Consider the following 19,127-nt stretch of genomic DNA (forward strand, 5'->3'; position numbering starts at 1 on the left):
TTTTTAGGGAGACACAGTGCCGACTTTCTATCGTATGCGTGTGCTTGCAATGTAGAGAACATTGTTTTGTGAAGCTACTAGAAGGAAAACCATGCGAGTAGTTAAACTTTTAATGAGATGAGATGCCTACTGCATGACCAACTTAATTTTTGCATTTCTCTCCTCTACAAATTACAATCTATTATATTTAAACAAATTGTTTCTTGCTTGCAACAACACATCAATGTTTTGTGGCCATTGCGAAGGTTTTACTTGCATCCTGCGTTCTTTGTCATAAACCTCTGTGTGGCAATGGAAAGTGTGAGCTACCAGCGCTTACCTACAGTACGGATACGGGAGATGAAGGATGATTTTATCAAATTTGAGCTGCGAAACACAGACGCTAGCATGGCCAATGCTCTGCGCCGTGTGGTGTTGGCAGAAGTGCCCACCATAGCCATTGACCTGGTAGAGATCGAGATGAACTCCTCGGTTCTCAATGACGAGTTTATAGCTCACCGGCTCGGTCTCATTCCCCTTACAAGTGCGCGCGCTATGGACATGAAGTTTTCTCGTGACTGTGATGCTTGCGATGGTGATGGCAAGTAGGTTCTCTCTTTTTCTTTGCGTGTAAGATTTCTATGTTATGTGGTCAGTAGTTTTTCGCTACACTATGCATTCGTGTGATCATACATTTCTATCATGGTGTGTTCTTGCATGAGCAAGACTGAACACGAGCATGCATGCAATTACTCATGAATTAGAAATCAGCCATTCAGGTAGCATTGTACAACGACCAGTATGGACCATACATGAACGTGCATGCGATTATGCATGAATTAGAAATCAGCAATCGAGGTAGCATTGAACAATGACCAGCGTCTTGAAAAGATCAACATTTGCATTCGTATGTGCTCTCACGAAAGTATCCTTGAGTGCTGTGAATGCACTTATCCGGATGCATTGCATTCAACAAAAAGCTTACAGACTTTGCGTCGAGTGAGAGTGATGGTGTATAGACCCCCACCCTTGGAGAGAAAATGCCATAGAGAGCGGTGATTCGAAAACGTTGGCTATATTTGTAATTATTGGAATGAAATAATACAACAGGGGAGGGATCCCTATCTAGGGACCTAGCCACTTTGCTTGACTTACTTTGAAGGACGAGGAGCCGGGAGCATAGCGGAAGCGGAAGAAGAAACGCACACACACTCACAAACACACCACCATAGCCACACACACAGGTTGGAGGGGAAGAGCCAACACGTACTGTGTGTCCCCTTTCTTTCTTCTCTATCTTATGCACTAAGGCACAATACACATTGTACTTAGTGTTAGTGCCTCACACAAGTGTATAGCTGTACACTTAGGGTTAGTAGCAGTTAGTGATGGGCGGTCGACCACATGTCCATTAAACCTAACATTCTCCCACTTGATGGCAAATGTGGGAGACCGTAAGAATGGAAGAGAACCACTCTTCACTCAATGCCCATCAACTCACGACGGTGCTGAAACTGATGTCTTGAGAGACTTTTAGTGAGTGCATCTGCTGTGTTCTCTGACGTAGGAATCTTCACTAAATCAAGGCTCTTGTTTGCCATGCATTCACGACTGAAGTGATAACGCATATCAATGTGTTTCGTTCTGGAATGAAACACTGGATTGTTAGCCAAGGCAATAGCACTCTGACTGTCACAATGTAGAACTGGTGTAACTGCTCCAATCCAAGATCTTTCACTTGGCAAGCAAGCCAAATAGCTTCTTTGTATGCCTCGCTCAATGCAACATACTCTGCTTCTGTGGTAGAAATGGATGCACAGTCTTGAAGAACGGATCTCTAAGAAATAGCAGAACCAGCAAATGTGTAAATCCAACTTGTTATTGATTTACGACTGTCAACACAACCTGCATAATCACTGTCTACAAATCCCTGAATGGATAACTCTCCACGACCATAGCATAACTGTCTATCTGCAGTGCCACTCAAGTATCTGAGAATCGACTTGACAACATCCCAATGCTTTTAACCAGGGCTAGACATAAATTTGTTGACAACTCCCACTGCATGTGCAATGTCAGGTCTTGTAGCCACCATGGCATACATGAGACTACCACAAGCTGAAGCATAAGGAACCTTAGCCATTGCAGCTTTTTCCTCAACAGATTTGGGACAGTCGTTCTTGCTAAGTTTCAAATATGCAGGCAATGGAGTACTCAAAGCCTTTCCCTTCTGCATGTTGAAACGATAAAGAACCTTGTGCACATACTCTTTTTGAGAAAGGTGCAATAACATTTTCTTACGGTCATGAGTAATGCGCATACCAAAAATGTGATTGACTTGACCCAAATCTTTTATGTCAAATTGACTTTTCAGCTTGGTTTTCAAGTCAGCAATGTCTTTCTTGGAATGACCAACAATAAGCACGTCATCTACATAAAGGATAAGCATAATAAGCTGTCCATTGGGTTGTCTTTTAACGTAAAGACATGGATCCTCATTACTGCGCTTATAACCTAGGGAACGTATAAATGCATCAAACTTTTGATACCATTGTCTAGATGATTGCTTCAAGCCATATAGACTTTTCAGAAGCTTATAGACCAAATGTTCCTTGCTCTTTAGCACAAACTCTTCAGGTTGCTGCATATAAATCTCTTCCTTGAGATCACCATGTAAGAAAGCTATAATGACATCCATTTGATCAAGCTCCATATCTTCAGTGGCAATAAAAGCAAGCAACATTCTCAGTGTGGTCATCTTGACCACTGGAGAAAAGATTTCTTGGAAATCGACATCATATTCTTGCTTGAAACCTTTGGCCACTAAACGAGCTTTGTAATTGTCAATCTTCTTCTTGTAAACCCATTTACAAGGCAATGCTTTCCTACCTTTTGGCAATGGAACAAGTTCCCATGCTTTGTTCTTTGCAATACTGGACACTCCCTCTTCATAGCATGTTCCCATTGAACTTTATTATTGGTTAGCATAGCCTCTTTGTAACAAGAAGGCTCACCACTATCTGTGAGCAAAACAAAATCCACGCCTGGAACAAAACGGTCTTGTGGATGTGAGACTCTTTGAGATCCCCGCGACTGATGAGAATTTGTACTAGCCTATGTAGTAATTGGCTTGGGAGCTGTTTGGACAGGAGGTGATACATTGGAAAATGTCACTTTCCGGAATTCAACCTCTTTCACTGGTTGTCTATGCATCTTGGTCTCATTAAAGACAACATCACTGCTACGGATTACTAATCGACTTTCTGGATTCCATAAACGGTAGCCAAATTGACCATCTACACCATAATCAATGAACATGCATTTCTTGGACTTAGGATCTAGCTTAGCATGCAACTCCTTGGGTACATATGTATAAGCTTTACAGCCAAATGTGCGGAGTTTTTCATAAGACAATTTACGTCCTGACCATAACTCCAAAGGTACACGAAACTGTAATGAAGCATGTGGTGATCTATTGATCAAGTATACGACTGTGTATAATGCTTCAGTCCAAAACGCTTGCGGTAAATTAGCCTGCGATAGCATAGACATAATCTGCTCTTGGATGGTCCTATTCATTCGTTCCGCAATACCATTTTGTGCAGGGGTATAAGGAGCTGCAAACTCACGCTTAATTCCCCTACTTGAACAGAAGTTTGTAAACTCCTTGGAGACATAATTCTCCACCATTGTCTGAGCGCAAAGCTTTAAACTCATGTTCAGACTTAGTTTCAACACTAGATAAGAACTTCCTGAAGTAAGAAAAGGTCTCATCTTTAGACTTCATGGCGTAGACCAAAACATGCCGTGTTGCATCGTCAATGAATGTAACATAATAGCACGCACCACCATGGGATTTAGAAGGCATAGGCCCACATAAATCACTGTGCACAAGCTCTAAGGATTTTCTTTCTTTGTCAAAAGAATGTGTACGACGTGTCTGTGTTTGCTTTCCATATTGACAGTGCTCACAAAAGGGAAAATTAGAAAATGACAAAGACGGTAAGTAGCCCAAAGGAGAGTGTCTCTATTCCCTTCTTTGACATGTATCCTAACCGGTTATGCCACAAAGCAACGGTTGGCAGCTCGGTTACAGAAAGAACACTGTTTTTATCAGATACATAGAGAGGATAAAGTGAACCAACTTTAGAACCATGGGCTATAATAAGATGACCCTTCGCAATACGCCAAGACTGCTGATTAAAAGTGACTTTATAACTCAAGTTATCAAGAACTGAAATCAAACTGTGTGTTAAGGCTGGAACATGACGCACATTATGGATGATAAACTTCACCCCATTTTCCATAACCATAGCAATATCACCTACGCCAACAATGTCACAAGAGTAATTGTCACCAAGTGTAACAGAGCCAATGGTTTCCTCGTATGTAGTAAACCAATGCCTATGAGGTGTGACATGCAACGAAGCACCCGAATCAAGAATCCATGTATGGGATACTTCACCATTAACAAGGAGTTCAGCTGGCATAGAACTCTGCAAAGATAGAGTTTCCTTGTGTATCATAAAACACATCATTATTTTCAGTCAACATATTAATGTTTTGAGCATCACTGTCATCCTGAACTATGTTCAATTCTTCAATCTTAACCGAACTCTTTGGTTTCTTGTCACGTGACACATTCAACCCTATGCGTTCGTGGACAAGTTACAGCATGACCAAGGTTCAGTTTAGTCAAGTCAGTCTATAATAGGAAGTTATCACTTTTGTGAGTGTTCGCAGACCGTGCATGTCCAGACACTTAGATTAGATGCATATCCTCTGGTTGCACACAACATGATCATCAGATTTTCATCAGAACCCATCAGAAGCATTTTTACAGTGCATAGACCTATTTTCCCTATTTTTGACATTTTTCACTTATTATTTTTAAGTGACTTTTGTTGGAAATTAGGTAGGGCAAATTTCATAAGTTTGTATATATAGAAACCTAGCGCTAGCACTTTCTGGCAGAAGAGGCAGCAGGAGCACCTTGCTCAACAGGCAACTTCTCAGCAGGACCACCACACTAGCGTTTTTGCCCAACAGTAGAGGCTAGCGTTTTCAATTCCAGATCACCCTTGGCGTTTTTGCATTGCAGAGCAGCCCCGACGACCACAAGACAGCAGATCCACTAGCGTTAGCAGATTCTACAACAGTTAGCAGATTTCCACCGCAGCAGAAGATTTCAGTCCTAGTGTTTTTGCATTTGCAAGACACCTCAGCGTTTTTGCAGATCTTCGCAACAGAATCAGCCCATATACCAGCGTTTTCAGTTTTCAGCAGTTAGAATCCGTAGAAGAAGTCCCGAACCTCGCAGATCTCACCTTCCCGCAACAGATCCTCGCCGCACGATCAGATTTAGCGTAGTTTGTAGTTTCAACCCGGAAAATGCAGATTTCAGCATCTGTGTTTTCAGCGCGTCGTCATCGACATCGTCACCGACATAGAGTCAGAATTCAGCAGATTAAGATTTGCAGATTTCAGCCATTAGCATTCTCAGATTTCAGCCCGTCTTGTCGTTGTCCTTATCGTCGTCGACATCGTTGGCAAGTCCAAGCATTGTAGAGATTTGTGCAATCAATAGTAGACGACTCTTGCCATAGAGAGTGGGCTTTTTGGAGGAGGGTTTGACAACGTTCTGTTGTCGTATTCTTCTCTCTCTATCTCTCAGTCTTAGCACCTTGACGTAGAATGTTTATCCACTTTGTTTGTGATCACTTGCACTCTCTCATTAAAGAACGGAAGGCTCTTCCTTCCCTAAGTAAAAGGAACCTTGAGCATAGTTCGGAGCACTGATCTTGAGCAAAGTTCAACATTCACTTCCAACTGCACCTTACATTGGTATCAGAGCTTTGACAGTGTTCTGTATCACTCAAGGAAAGAACCACAAGAACCACATAATTTTTTTGCTTGTTATAGTCGCACGTAACCCAAGTCCTCTTGGGCGTGTTGATTTCTAATCGTGTTTTTGAAGAGTGACAGGAAACCGAAGAAAGAAGGACTTGTCCAGCCTCCCCTTGTGCCTCTTTTCACTCGTTGAGAGCGGACCATGCACTTAGCGGCTGGCCTATCGACGTGAGGTGGGAAAAAGCAACCTTGGTGTGAGCGCAAGGCCGCCAAGGGGTGCGCCCGCGGAAAAGAGTAGAACTCGGGTGAAGAGAAGATCCTTCTCTAACACAGATTGCAAGCGAAAGAAGAAACTCAAGAACCCAAGAACGTCAAGACCTGCAAGAACCTCAAAGAACCGCAAGAACTCAAGAATCTCAAGAACCTCAAGACCCCCAAGAACCTCAAGATCCTCCAGAACCCAAGACCCACAAGACCCCAAGTTCCTCGTGAACTTAAGAACCAAAGATCATAGTGCATGGTCATCACCCGAAGCGGAATGGATTCTTCGCATGGAGGTGATGGGCATGAAGGTAGTGAAGAAGAATTTCCTCACCATGGAGGTGTTCCTGACACTTGTAACGGCAACGGGGGGCTCCGGAACGGTACCGGAACGGGAACGCCGGAACGGTCCACAAAAAAACGTTGAAATTAGCCTCAAAACAACAACCTATAAGTTAGGAAACAACTATAAGCCAAGCTTCTAACACCTAGTTGGACAATTAGAATCATGTTCAAGCATGTTTCAAGTTTCAACATGTCGCTTGTGCGCGTTAGTGGTTGCGGACGTAAATTCAATTTACTGGGGTTGTAGACACCTCACAACATACTAAGCGTATCACAAATAACATTATCTAGGAAGTGCAAAGATTGAAGAGCTCAATAGACAGAAAGACGGAGTAAAAACTTAAAAGACTGACTATAAATTCAAGTGTGGCTTATGAGGCCAGCCAAGGACGCTACAAAAAGGTAAGCACTGAGAACTCAAAGAAAAGATAAGAGTCGAGGCTCAAGAGTAAAGACTAACTACTAGGGACTCAAGAGCTCAATACATAGATGCCAAAATGCCATAATGGAAACATGTCAAGGCCCAAGGGCCAAGGCTCAAGGACTAGTGACAAAAGTGCCAACCTGCCAATCTGGAGTGGTGTCATGGAGATCATGGATGTCATCCCAATCCTCATCCTGAACAGGCTCGTCCGCATCATCCACTTCATGTAAAACCTCTGTAGATCCACCCTCCCCAGTATCTCCACCTCTGCCTCCATCTCCCACTGTAGGAAGGGATCTGATACTTTGGATGCCGACTTGCAAAGCATACGCAACTTTGCACTCACAAATACAAGATCATTTGCTTTTTCCAATGCAAGTCGGTTTCTGTTCCTTGATGCGTCGTGGCTGTAAACACTGCACAATTGCTCCAAGCAAGAGGAGCTAACCGCTTGGCAGTTAGTCGCTGAAGCTCTGGCCCATCTGAGCCATAGTCCTGCCACCACAAAACTGAGGAGATCTTGGTGCGATAAACTTGGGCATCGGCAAGCCCAAATGATCCTCGCATATCCCTGTACATAGTAAGTTGATCCTTGATTTTGCGGCGCTCTTCTCGATTAGGGTGAAACATGGTCAAGATCTTGTTCCATTGCTTGGTCACCTCCCCATCATGCTCCTGTCCTGCACCTTGAAACTCTGGATCCAGCACATAAGCCGCACCATGGAAAGGGGAAGCATAGGCGTCCCATCTGCTCTGACAAGCAGGCTAATCTCCTCAAACCTGTCTGCATCTGACTCAAGTGTTTGGAGGGCCTCCACCATGCGATCCATGGCCTCATAACCCTTGCCAATGCAAGGTTGCATGCCATCAGCTACTCGAAGCAAGTGGAGTACCGGCTGTACCATTTGGTCTATAGTCTTCAGTGACTCCCAAAATTGGGGATCCTCTGACTTGCTTGCACATAAGATCCCTGCGACTGAACCTACGTAGGATGTGAGGGTCTGCCGCACTGCACTCTGACATTTACATAGGCAACGAACCATTAGGTAGTTGTAGGCAAAGCGGGTCTCACAATACTTCAAGAGAACCTTGTCCCTTGACCGCTTCAAGAATGCAGCACGAAGGAGATTGTGATTGTTGATGAAGGACACTAGCTTGGACGCACTTGTAATGAGAGGCTCAATCCAAGGTAGGCGCCCTATATCCTTTAAAAGGTTGTTGAGACAATGTGCCATACAAAATGACACTTTGATGCCTCCCCATCCGTGACAAGCTGCAACACCACCTCTGGGCCAATAATCTCTATGGCAGACGCCCACTCTCCTGCAAGCACATCGGCGGATTTCCCTGTTTTTGTGATGTCATGTGAGTGGGCAAAGAACATCTCTCCCTTGCAGTAAGCCACAAGCCCATGAATGGATCTCCTCCTTGTGTCGCTCCATCCATCTGCAATGAGTGTCACTCCATACTTGGCCCATTGTCGCTTTATGTTTACGGTTGCCATCTCCACAACGGCCTTCTCTCTATCAAGAAGAGTAGTACGGAGGGCCTCTGAAGTGGGTGGCACGTAGCGTGGCCCGTAATCCCCAATCCTTGTGCACAGTGCTTTTAAGTAGTCCGACCTATACAATGTACATGTCACAAAGGTCAAAAGTGAAGACAATGTAAATTGGAAAACAAACATACTAGTTATGGTCATGATATGAAAGAGCATTGAGAACTTGGAACTTACCGAGCCTTTATGAAAGGGATATGATCGTGATAAAAAAAGCGGGCAACGGCCCAAAATTGGATGCCGCCGTTGCCCGCTTTTTTTATCACGATCATATCCCTTCATAAAGGCTCGGTAAGTTCCAAGTTCTCAATACTCTTTCATATCATGACCATAACTAGTATGTTTGTTTTCCAATTTACATTGTCTTCACTTTTGACCTTTGTGACATGTACATTGTATAGGTCGGACTACTTAAAAGCAGTGTGCACAAGGATTGGGGATTACGGACCACGCTACGTGCCACCCACTTCAGAGGCCCTCCGTACTACTCTTCTTGATAGAGAGAAGGCCGTTGTGGAGATGGCAGCCGTAAACATGAAGCGACAATGGGCCTAAGTATGGAGTGACTCATTGCAGATGGATGGAGCGACACAAGGAGGAGATCCATTCATGGGCTTGTGGCTTATTGCAAGGGAGAGATGTTCTTTGCCCACTCACATGACATCACAGAAACAGGGAAATCCGCCGATGTGCTTGCAGGAGAGTGGGCGTCTGCCATAGAGATCATTGGCCCAGAGGTGGTGTTGCAGCTTGTCACGGATGGGGAGGCATCAAAGTGTCATTTTGTATGGCACATTGTCTCAACAACCTTTTAAAGGATATAGGGCGCCTACCTTGGATTGAGCCTCTCATTACAAGTGCGTCCAAGCTAGTGTCCTTCATCAACAATCACAATCTCCTTCGTGCTGCATTCTTGAAGCGGTCAGGGGACAAGGTTCTCTTGAAGTATTGTGAGACCCGCTTTGCCTACAACTACCTAATGGTTCATCGCCTATGTGAATGTCAGAGTGCAGTGCGGCAGACCCTCACATCCTGCGTAGGTTCAGTCGCAGGGATCTTATGTGCAAGCAAGTCAGAGGATCCCCAGTTTTGGGAGTCACTGAAGACTATAGACCAAATGGTACAGCCGGTACTCCACTTGCTTCGAGTAGCTGATGGCTTGCAACCTTGCATTGGCAAGGTTTATGAGGCCATGGATCGCATGGTGGAGGCCCTCCAAACACTTGAGTCAGATGCAGACAGGTTTGAGGAGATTAGCCTGCTTGTCAGAGCAGATGGGACGCCTATGCTTCCCCTTTTCCATGGTGCGGCTTTTGTGCTGGATCCAGAGTTTCAAGGTGCAGGACAGGAGCATGATGGGGAGGTGACCAAGCAATGGAACGAGATCTTGACCATGTTTCACCCTGATCGAGAAGAACGCCGCAAAATCAAGGATCAACTTGCTATGTACAGGGATATGCGAGGATCATTTGGGCTTGCCGATGCCCAAGTTTATCGCACCAAGATCTCCTCAGTTTTGTGGTGGCAGGACTATGGCTCAGATGGGCCAGAGCTTCAGCGACTAACTGCCAAGCGGTTAGCTCCTCTTGCTTGGAGCAATTGTGGAGTGTTTACAGCCACGTTGCATCCAGGAAGAGAAACCGACTTGCAGTGGAAAAAACAAATGATCTTGTATTTGTGAGTGCAAACTTGCGTACGCTTTGCAAGTCGGCATCCAAAGTATCAGATCCCTTTCTACAGTGGGAGATAGAGGCAGAGGCGGAGATACTTGGGGAGGGTGGATCTACAGAGGTTTTACGTGAAGTGGATGATGCAGACGAGCCTGTTGGGGATGAAGATTGGGATACATCCATGATCTCCATGACACCACTACAGATTGGCAGGTTGGCACTTCTGCCACTGGTCCTTGAGAGTTGGCCCTTGGGCATTGACATGTTTCCATTATGGCATTTTGGCATCTATGCATTGAGCTCTTGAGTCCCTAGTGGCTAGTCTTTACTCTTGAGCCTCGACTCTTATCTTTTCTTTGAGTTCTCAGTGCTTACCTTTTTGTAGCGCCTTGGCTGGCCTTATAAGCCACTCTTGAATTTATAGTCATAGTCTTTTAAGTTTTTACTCCGTCTTTCTGTCTATTGAGCTCTTCAATCTTTGCACTTCCTGTAACAGACTTGGACACTCCAAGTCATGAATCAACCGCGACAGCACCAAATAACCACTTCAAAACAATTCACAGATCACAATAGATTTGCACTGGCCTGGCGGAGTCCCGTGCCTAGAGATATTGGCCCCAAAGACTGGCGCCCCTTTCGGTATTTCTTTTTGTATTAATCAATCATCAAAGTACAAGAGAGTGGTTAGGGTTTCACTCTCAGACTCTGCGTCCAGATGCTCTGAGAAGTGAGGCCCTCACCACTAATTTAAAGATTACAAGGGATGCCTAAAAGCAGAGCCCCAAAAGCTTTTAAAATAAAAAGCATCAGTTCTCTCTCTCTTAGAGAGTCTTTTCTCTTTTTTAATTAAAAAAAGCAAAATTCGCGTCGCTCATCATTTTCCAAATTTTTTTTTTTTCCAGCCTCCGCGATTTCCGGAAATCAGGGTTTCTGGCAGAAATTAGGGTTTGCAGGAATTTTAGGGTTTCTGGCAGAAATTAGGGTTTCTGCTGTCACCCACGTCATCACTTTGTGACATATCCCCCCTCTTGAAAGCATTGTAATCGACCGCGATTACACCTGCAAAACCGACAAAAGCCATAAACCGTCTTAGCAGACATTGACTGTTAGTACCTACGTACTAGGAACACACATCTAGCAATGTACAAAATCGACAGTCACATCACACGACATCACAGGACATCACCAGACATCACATGACATTCAACATTCATTCGGATCTTAGACCATGATTTATCGGCAATGTAGCTAGCAATCACATCTAGGTCCAATCGGGACCTCATCGATGTCCGATTGACTAACCCCTATTGCAACCATGTCTATTCGAGATCAATCAGACCAAAATACTGTAGTCATTTCGTCTATCAGTTCGTGCACTCACAAGAAGTCAAGAACAAATCAATATCATTATCAGGAATTCCATTTCATAAAGTCATCTAGCAGAATACTGTCAGCGCTCAGTATCCCTGAAGCTCAAAGAGACATCAGTGAATTTAGTATCAAAATCAAGGCATCTGTTGACAAAGGAGCGGAGTAACTCCCCTCTTGTGCATCCCACTGCACCAGATCTTCGGCCAAGCTGAGTTTCTGGGTTCCGTTTGGAGTAGACTATGCTAAACCAAAACATCGAGGTAAAGTTTCACAATCCGAGGAGTATCCGCTAGGTCCTCCTCCTCCATCCACTTCGCATCAAATGCAGGAAAGTTCTTGAATTTTTAACCAAGAACCGCCTTCGGACTTTACCTTTCTTCGTATCATTATGTGCCACTTCGGGTTGCTCATCAGGCTCCCCATCATCAGGCACATCACCCTTAACAGGGTTCAAGAGACTCACATGCAATGCATTGTGAATCCTCCAAGTATCTGGCAGTTTCAATCGGAAGGAGACATCATTTATCTTTTCAGTAATCTGGAAAGGTTCGTAGTATCACATACTAAGCTTTGGAAAAAGCCTCTCCTTTCCCTTTTTCTTTCTTAGGCGTGCCTTCTCAAAAGTAAGAGCACCCAATCATCCCCCTTCAGTTTCAAGTCACGACGATGGCGATCCGCTCCCTTTTTCTGTCGTTCTTGAGACTTGTTGCTAATTGGACTATTTTCTTATTTTTAATGATTAAATCTCTTTTTTAGGATATTTCATTATGTGCACTAAGAACTGTTAAAAGATTGTAGCTATAGGAACTGCCATCAGGAACGGACAACTCTGATGTGTCATTTGATGTGTGACGGTAAACATCGCGAAGGAGTTTCTGTAAGTTCGGTGGAAAGGGCCGGGTTACGAGTGCCCCTGATGCGTCACATGATGGGTGACGGGTGCATCAGTAAGGGGGCATCCCGTAGGCTAAGGAGGAAATCCGAATTGAGTAAGAAAGTACGCGTAAGAACGCAAGCACAAGAATAAAGATGGGTTCAATGGAGCTTTTTACGAAAAGCAGGAACAGTCGTGGGAGGACAGATGTTTTCTCGCGAGGAGTCTGTGTCTGCATTGCATCTATGTCGTGTCCTGCACCCGGGGACGCCTGGAATGTGTTCGTATAGCATTGTTTTCAGTAACTGAGTGAGTTTTTAAAGTTTGAACAGGTTCACACTTTATTTTATAAAGTGACCGGCCTCTTTATTAATAAAATAAAGCAAGCAAGGCTCTTATAAAAAAAGCCAGCGCTAATAGCTATGCAGGGGGCTGAATTGCGATCTCTCTCTCTCTCCTCTCTCTAGAAAACGCGATTTTCTCTCTCCTCTCTCTAGGAGCGTCCAACTCTGCTTTTTGGACCCCTATTCCTGCTAGGTGCCAGACCCTATAAAAGGGTAGCCAACGTTCAGTTTCTGAGGAGCCGGAAGCAGCAGAAAAGCACCAACGCTAGGGCTTTGGAGTAGAGTCTGGCGACAGAAATTGTAAGTATTCGTGTGGCGACTGAGTACGGAGGTCGATTCTCCGAGCAAGAAGCGACAGGTATAAGGTGTTGATACGCTTTGAGAATTGTTGCTTTGTGTGGTTTGTTTTGCAGGAATCTCCGGTCTCACGGGAAGGCCCTTCACGGGAAGTACGGTTTCACGCCTAAGTCCCTTACGGGAAAGTACGGCTTCGCGCCTAAGTCCCTCACGGGAATCTTACTGTTGCCAGACGTCCAAAAGCTCTTGGGCGGAATGAAGAAAACGAATGGAACTGATGCAGTCAAGCATCCAGACAACACTGTTGGCGTGAGACCACAGGAGGCAAGAGAAGAAGAACGTGCCGAGGTGCACAAAGGATCTTCGGATCGGAATGAACGGCCTACTTCAAGGAAAGGCCAGGAAAAAGCGCTCTCTCTGCTAGACGAGAGCAAGGACATCTCTATCTCATCTCCATCTTACTCTCCTGATTATACTTCTACTTCTCGATCATCTCGTCAGAAGAAGGAAGCAGCTACTACCGCCACTACCATACATCAACCTAAAGATAAGCCTCGATTCAAGAAGCAAGGTCGCAAGTCTCAACATTGCATGAGAGTCTTCAAATCAGGCGACAAGGACATCAAGTTCGAAACCTACAACGGGCGGAGAGACATCTCCAAAGCACTATCCTTCATCAGACAGTTTGAAGTCGCCTTTACCAATGGGCACTTCACAGAAAAATCCAAATTACGCCATGTGGGGATGCACCTCAAGGAAACGGCAAGTAATTTGTGGTTAGCCAAGATTCTGGAAGGTTCTCAGGCTAGAACTTGGGAGAGCTTCAAATCTAAATTTTATGAACAATTTCTTCCGCCTGACTTCGAGCAGGACATACGGAAGGAATGGGACTGGCTTGCCCACAAGGAACATGAAAGAGTAACGACTTACGTGGACAAGTATTGGTCGGTTCTTCTGAAGGTCACTCCCCTCATGAAGATTGCCGACGAGGAAAAGAAAAGAAAGTTCGAAGCGGGTCTCCAATTGTAGCTTCGAAAGAGTATGAAGGTGTATCCGCATGATACTCTTCAGAGGATGATGGAGTCAGCAATCATTGCTGAGGATTTGCACTCAACTGGGACGCCCAGAAAGATGGAGCATAGCACTTACCGTGCAAGACAAAGAGGGCTCTACGATGACCAAGGGGGCCAAGGAAGAAAACGCCCTCCATCTAGGGACAATGATCATTCTAAGAAGCCAGAGGGCACTGGCAAGCGAACTAAGTATCTTTCTCCTACTCAACTTCAAACTTTCAGAGAGGAAGGAAGATGCTTCTACTGTGGCGAGAAAGGACATATGAAACCGGATTGCCCGCTAAAGCAGCAACGGCAAGAACAAGCCTCTACGGGGCAAGAGAAAGCAAGGAAGGAACCCACACCACCAAGCTCGAACTCAATTCCAGATGTTCAAGGAAACACAGAAACAGAGAAAGGGAAGCGTCAACTTCTGAAGGGCTGGGGGTCTTTGAACAACCAGCGAGTACTGATTCTTTATGATCTAGGATCCACGGATAACTTCATCTCCCTAGATACTGCGGAACGATTGTGCCTCACACCAGCTCAGCTTGGCACACCGGTTACATCCGGATCGGCATTCGAGGGGTTGACAACCAATGCAACTCCCGTGCAAGGACAGCTCAATCTTCGGATTGGCGAGTACAAGGACTGCGAATCATTTTTGATGGCACCCATCGAGGGATGTGATATCATCTTGGGTATGCCATGGCACTTTCACATGACACCTATTCCCGATTATGTGGAAAAGACCCTCACTTTTGATCATGGGGGTAAGAAAATAAAGATTCAAGCTGATGCAGGAGATTGGCAGTTCCCAATTGTAAGCCATATCTCCATTAAGAAAGAAATGAAGAAATGTGTTTCTGCTTACTTGATTTTTGCAAAGGATAAAACTAGTAGAGACTCTCTCTCTAGTCTGGAAATCAAGCGTCTTCAATTTATTGAAAAGTACAAGGATTGTTTCACGGAAACACTTCCTGATGAACTCCCTCCGGTACGCCCGGAAGATCACCGCATAGATCTCATACCGGGTAGCTCGCCTCCCAATCAACCCCCTTATCGGGTGAGTCTTGCTCAGCAAGAGGAAATTTTGAAGCAAGTCAACGAGCTTCTAGAGAAAGGGTTAGTACGGCCAAGTGCTTCACCCTACTGCTCTCCAGTTCTACTGGTGCAGAAGAAAGATGGCACGTTTCAAATGTGCATAGACTATCAGTCTTTAAACAAGATCACAATCAAGAATCGCTTTCCGATCCCTCGGATTGATGATATACTTGATAAGTTGCAGGGTGCAAGTGTCTTTAGTCGCATAGACTTAAAGAGTGGGTATCATCAGATACGGATCGCCCCTGAGGATGTCCATAAGACTGCTTTCCGCACAACCTTTGGACTATATGAATTCTTGGTAACGCCTTTCGGCTTGACCAATGCTCCTGCGACGTTCAATCGCATGATGGACCGCATTTTTAGCACGTATCGAGCTTTTACGGGAGTATTCTTTGATGACATACTCATCTTCTCTAAGTCAGAAGAGGAACATCGGAAGCACTTGGACTTAGTGTTTCAAGAATTGCGAAAGCATGAGTTGCATGTGAATGCAAAGAAGAGCGAGTTCTTTCTCTCTGAGATACACTATCTCGGCCATATAGTCTCTCACAATCAAGTGAGTATGGATCCTGCCAAGATCCGAGTGGTAGAAGATTGGCCTATTCCCACTACGGTACATGATGTACGTAGCTTTCTGGGATTATGTTCATATTATCGAAGGTTTGTCTGAGGGTTTGCTCATGTAGCAGGACCACTTCATGATTTGACAAAGAAGAAGATTCCTTTCAGATGGGGCTCGAGACAACAAGGAGCTTTTTATCGGCTCAAGTACTTGCTAAGCCATGGACCTATTCTGATAGTGCCTGACTTAAGGAAACCATTTGAGGTTCACTGCGATGCTTCAGGCGATTGCATCGGAGCAGTGTTAAACCAAGAAGGCCATGCAGTGGCCTACGAAAGCAGACGGCTTAAGGATGCAGAGTTGCATGCATCAATCTACGAAAAGGAACTCTCGGCTGTGATTCACGCCTTATCCAACTGGAAGCACTATCTTCTAGGAGTGGATTTTGTGATCAAGACTGATCACTAGAGTTTGCGGTATTTTCTTACGCAAAGGAAACTATCTGAGAAGCAGATGAGGTGGGCAAACTTTTTGTCTATGTTTCACTTCCAGATCCTTCACACGGCTGGGAGTAAGAATGTAGTCGCAGACGCATTGTCTAGGCGGCCAAGGGTGAACGCTATCACTTCGGTGTATCACCAAGAATTAGAAGCACTACCGGATTTGTATCCAAATGATCCAGACTTCTCCACCATCTGGGGAAAGCTACATCGTGGAGAGAATGAGTTTCCCTATTCCATCCGGGACGGTTATCTCTACCACCATCAAGCCATATGTGTGGCGGAACCATTAAGAAAGAAGATCATGGATGAAGCACACGCTTCGCCTTATGCAGGTCATCGGGGTATTCTCCCTACGACCTTAGCAATGGAAAGATATTTCTTTTGGCCTAGCCTTAAAGCAGACATTGATAAGTATGTCAGGGAATGCTTGGTTTGCCAAAAAGTGAAGTATGATCGGCATAAGACGCTTGGGTTGCTACAACCTTTGCCTGTGCCTAATGAACCTTGGGAAAGTATTGCCATGGACTTTATCATGGACCTCCCTAGAACTCAGACTGGAAATGACGCGATCTGGACCATTGTGGATAGGTTTAGCAAGCAAGCACACTTTATACCAGTCAAGAAAACGATCAAAGCAGACCATATGGCTAGGGTCTTCCTGGCACAGATCTTTAAGCATCATGGAATGCCTAAGTCAATTGTGAGTGATCGAGATCCTCGCATGACAGGAAATTTTTGGCGTGCCTTGATGGATAATCTTGGTACGAAGCTGAATTTTTCATGTGCCTACCATCCTCAAACGGATGGGCAAAGTGAGATAGCCAATTCCACAGTATTGGATATGTTAAAAGCTTATGTGTCAGACCGACAATCTGACTGGGAGAAATATTTGCCTCTTGTCGAGTATGCGTATAACAATACCATACACTCATCGACGGGGAAAGCACCTTTTGAGATTCTTTATGGTAAGCCTTTGCTTCCACCCATCCTTTTAACTAAGGATAAGATCTTTGGAGCGGATGAATTTGTTCGGGATTTGGACACAGCCTACGGGCAAGTTAGGAGAGCTATTCTCCGCTCTCAAGAAAAGCATAAGAAAGCTGCAGACAAGCACAAAAGGAATCTAGACTTAACAGTCGGACAATTAGTCTTACTCAAGTTTGCGAAGGCAAGACTTAAGAAACAAGCGTCTCATAAGGGGAAAGTGGTAAAACTTTCTACCCGTTATTATGGGCCGTTTAAGATCACCGAGCGAGTGAATGATGTCGCTTTCCGATTAGAGCTACCGCCTAATTGGAAGATCCATAATGCTTTCCACGTCAGTTTACTCGGGCCGTATGTGGGACCGCCTCCAAGCCAGCCTAGTGTTGAGGAACCTCTTGAGGTTGAGGAAACATAAGAAATACTCCAACCGGAGCAGATAGTAAGTCATCAGGAGCGGTCTCTCAAATCCGGAAAGATAACACGGAAGTATTTAGTTAAGTTGAAGAACTATTCGAATCTAGATGCTCAGTGGATGACGCAGGAGGAATTAACAGCTTATCCCGAGATACTGGAGGTATATGTCCAAGCACTACAGTTGAGGTCAACTGTTTAGAAGCCAGAGGGATGCTGCTAATTGGACTATTTTCTTATTTTTAATGATTAAATCTCTTTTTTAGGATATTTTATTATGTGCACTAAGAACTGTTAAAAGATTGTAGCTACAGGAACTGCCATCAGGAACGGACAACTCTGATGTGTCATTTGATAGGTGACGGTAAACATCGCGAAGGAGTTTCCGTAAGTTCGGTGGAAAGGGCCGGGTTACGAGTGCCCCTGATGCGTCACATGATGGGTGACAAGTGCATATTTAAGGGGGCATCCCGTAGGCTAAGGAGGAAATCCGAATTGAGTAAGAAAGTACGCGTAAGAACGCAAGCACAAGAATAAAGATGGGTTCAATGAAGCTTTTTACGAAAAGCAGGAATAGTCGCGGGAGGACATATGTTTCCCGCGAGGAGTCTGTGTCTGCATTGCATCTATGTCGTGTCCTGCACCCGGGGACGCCTGGAATGTGTTCGTATAGCATTCATTGTTTTCACTAACTAAGTGAGTTTTTAAAGTTTGAACAGGTTCACACTTTATTTTATAAAGTGACCGGCCCCTTTATTAATAAAATAAAGCAAGCAAGGCTCTTATAAAAAAAGCCAATGCTAATAGCTATGTAGGGGGCTGAATTGCGATCTCTCTCTCTCCTCTCTCTAGAAAACGCGATTTTCTCTCTCCTCTCTCTAGGAGCGCCCAGCTCTGCTTTTTGGACCCCTATTCCTGCCAGGTGCCAGACCCTATCAAAGGGTAGCCAGCGTTCAGTTTCTGAGGAGCTGGAAGCAGCAGAAAAGCACCAGCGCTAGGGCTTTGGAGTAGAGTCTGGCGACAGAAACTGCAAGTATTCGCGTGGCGACTGAGTACGGAGGTCGATTCTCCGAGCAAGAAGCGACAGGTATAAGGTGTTGATACGCTTTGAGAATTGTTGCTTTGTGTGGTTTGTTTTGCAGGAATCTCCGGTCTCACGGGAAGGCCCTTCACGGGAAGTACGGTTTCACGCCTAAGTCCCTTACGGGAAAGTACGGCTTCGCGCCTAAGTCCCTCACGGGAAGGAACGGCCTTGTGCCCAAGCCCTTTACGGGAAAGCACGACCTTCGGGTCTAAGACTACAGAACGGAGGGGTTTCCTCGGGTTCTCGTGCTTGTATAAGAATTCTCCCTGAATAAAAGAATACTCTTAACGGGGGGGGACCAGCCCATCTTCTGGTCCCCAATACTGTGTCGATCTTCTCCCTTCTCTCATGTTTTCAAAGAATTATAATTTTCAGATTTTCTAAGTGCTCGTGTACGCTCCCGTTTTGTGACAAGACTTCTGCAAAGTCTCGCGAACCTTGGCAAAAGCCTTAT

General features: G+C 44.9%; 1 protein-coding gene across 2 annotated transcripts in view; it reads left to right on the top strand.

Moving 5' to 3' along the window:
* Positions 1-215: 215 nt before the first annotated feature.
* The window catches only part of LOC147440645 (DNA-directed RNA polymerases II, IV and V subunit 3-like), a 46,363-nt gene continuing 27,451 nt past the window's right edge, over positions 216-19,127 (top strand). Inside the window, exon 1 of one of the 2 annotated variants that reach the window (XM_086482511.1) lies at positions 216-584. In XM_086482511.1, the coding sequence (XP_086338637.1) occupies positions 292-584 (293 nt within the window). In that variant the 5' untranslated portion in view covers positions 216-291. The remainder of the gene's footprint in view (positions 585-19,127) is intronic. The other variant, XM_086482512.1, reaches the window with a different exon arrangement.

This window comes from Adiantum capillus-veneris, chromosome 15 (genome assembly GCF_014529385.1).
Source record: "Adiantum capillus-veneris isolate H3 chromosome 15, ASM1452938v2, whole genome shotgun sequence".
Classification (NCBI taxonomy): Eukaryota; Viridiplantae; Streptophyta; class Polypodiopsida; order Polypodiales; family Pteridaceae; genus Adiantum; species Adiantum capillus-veneris.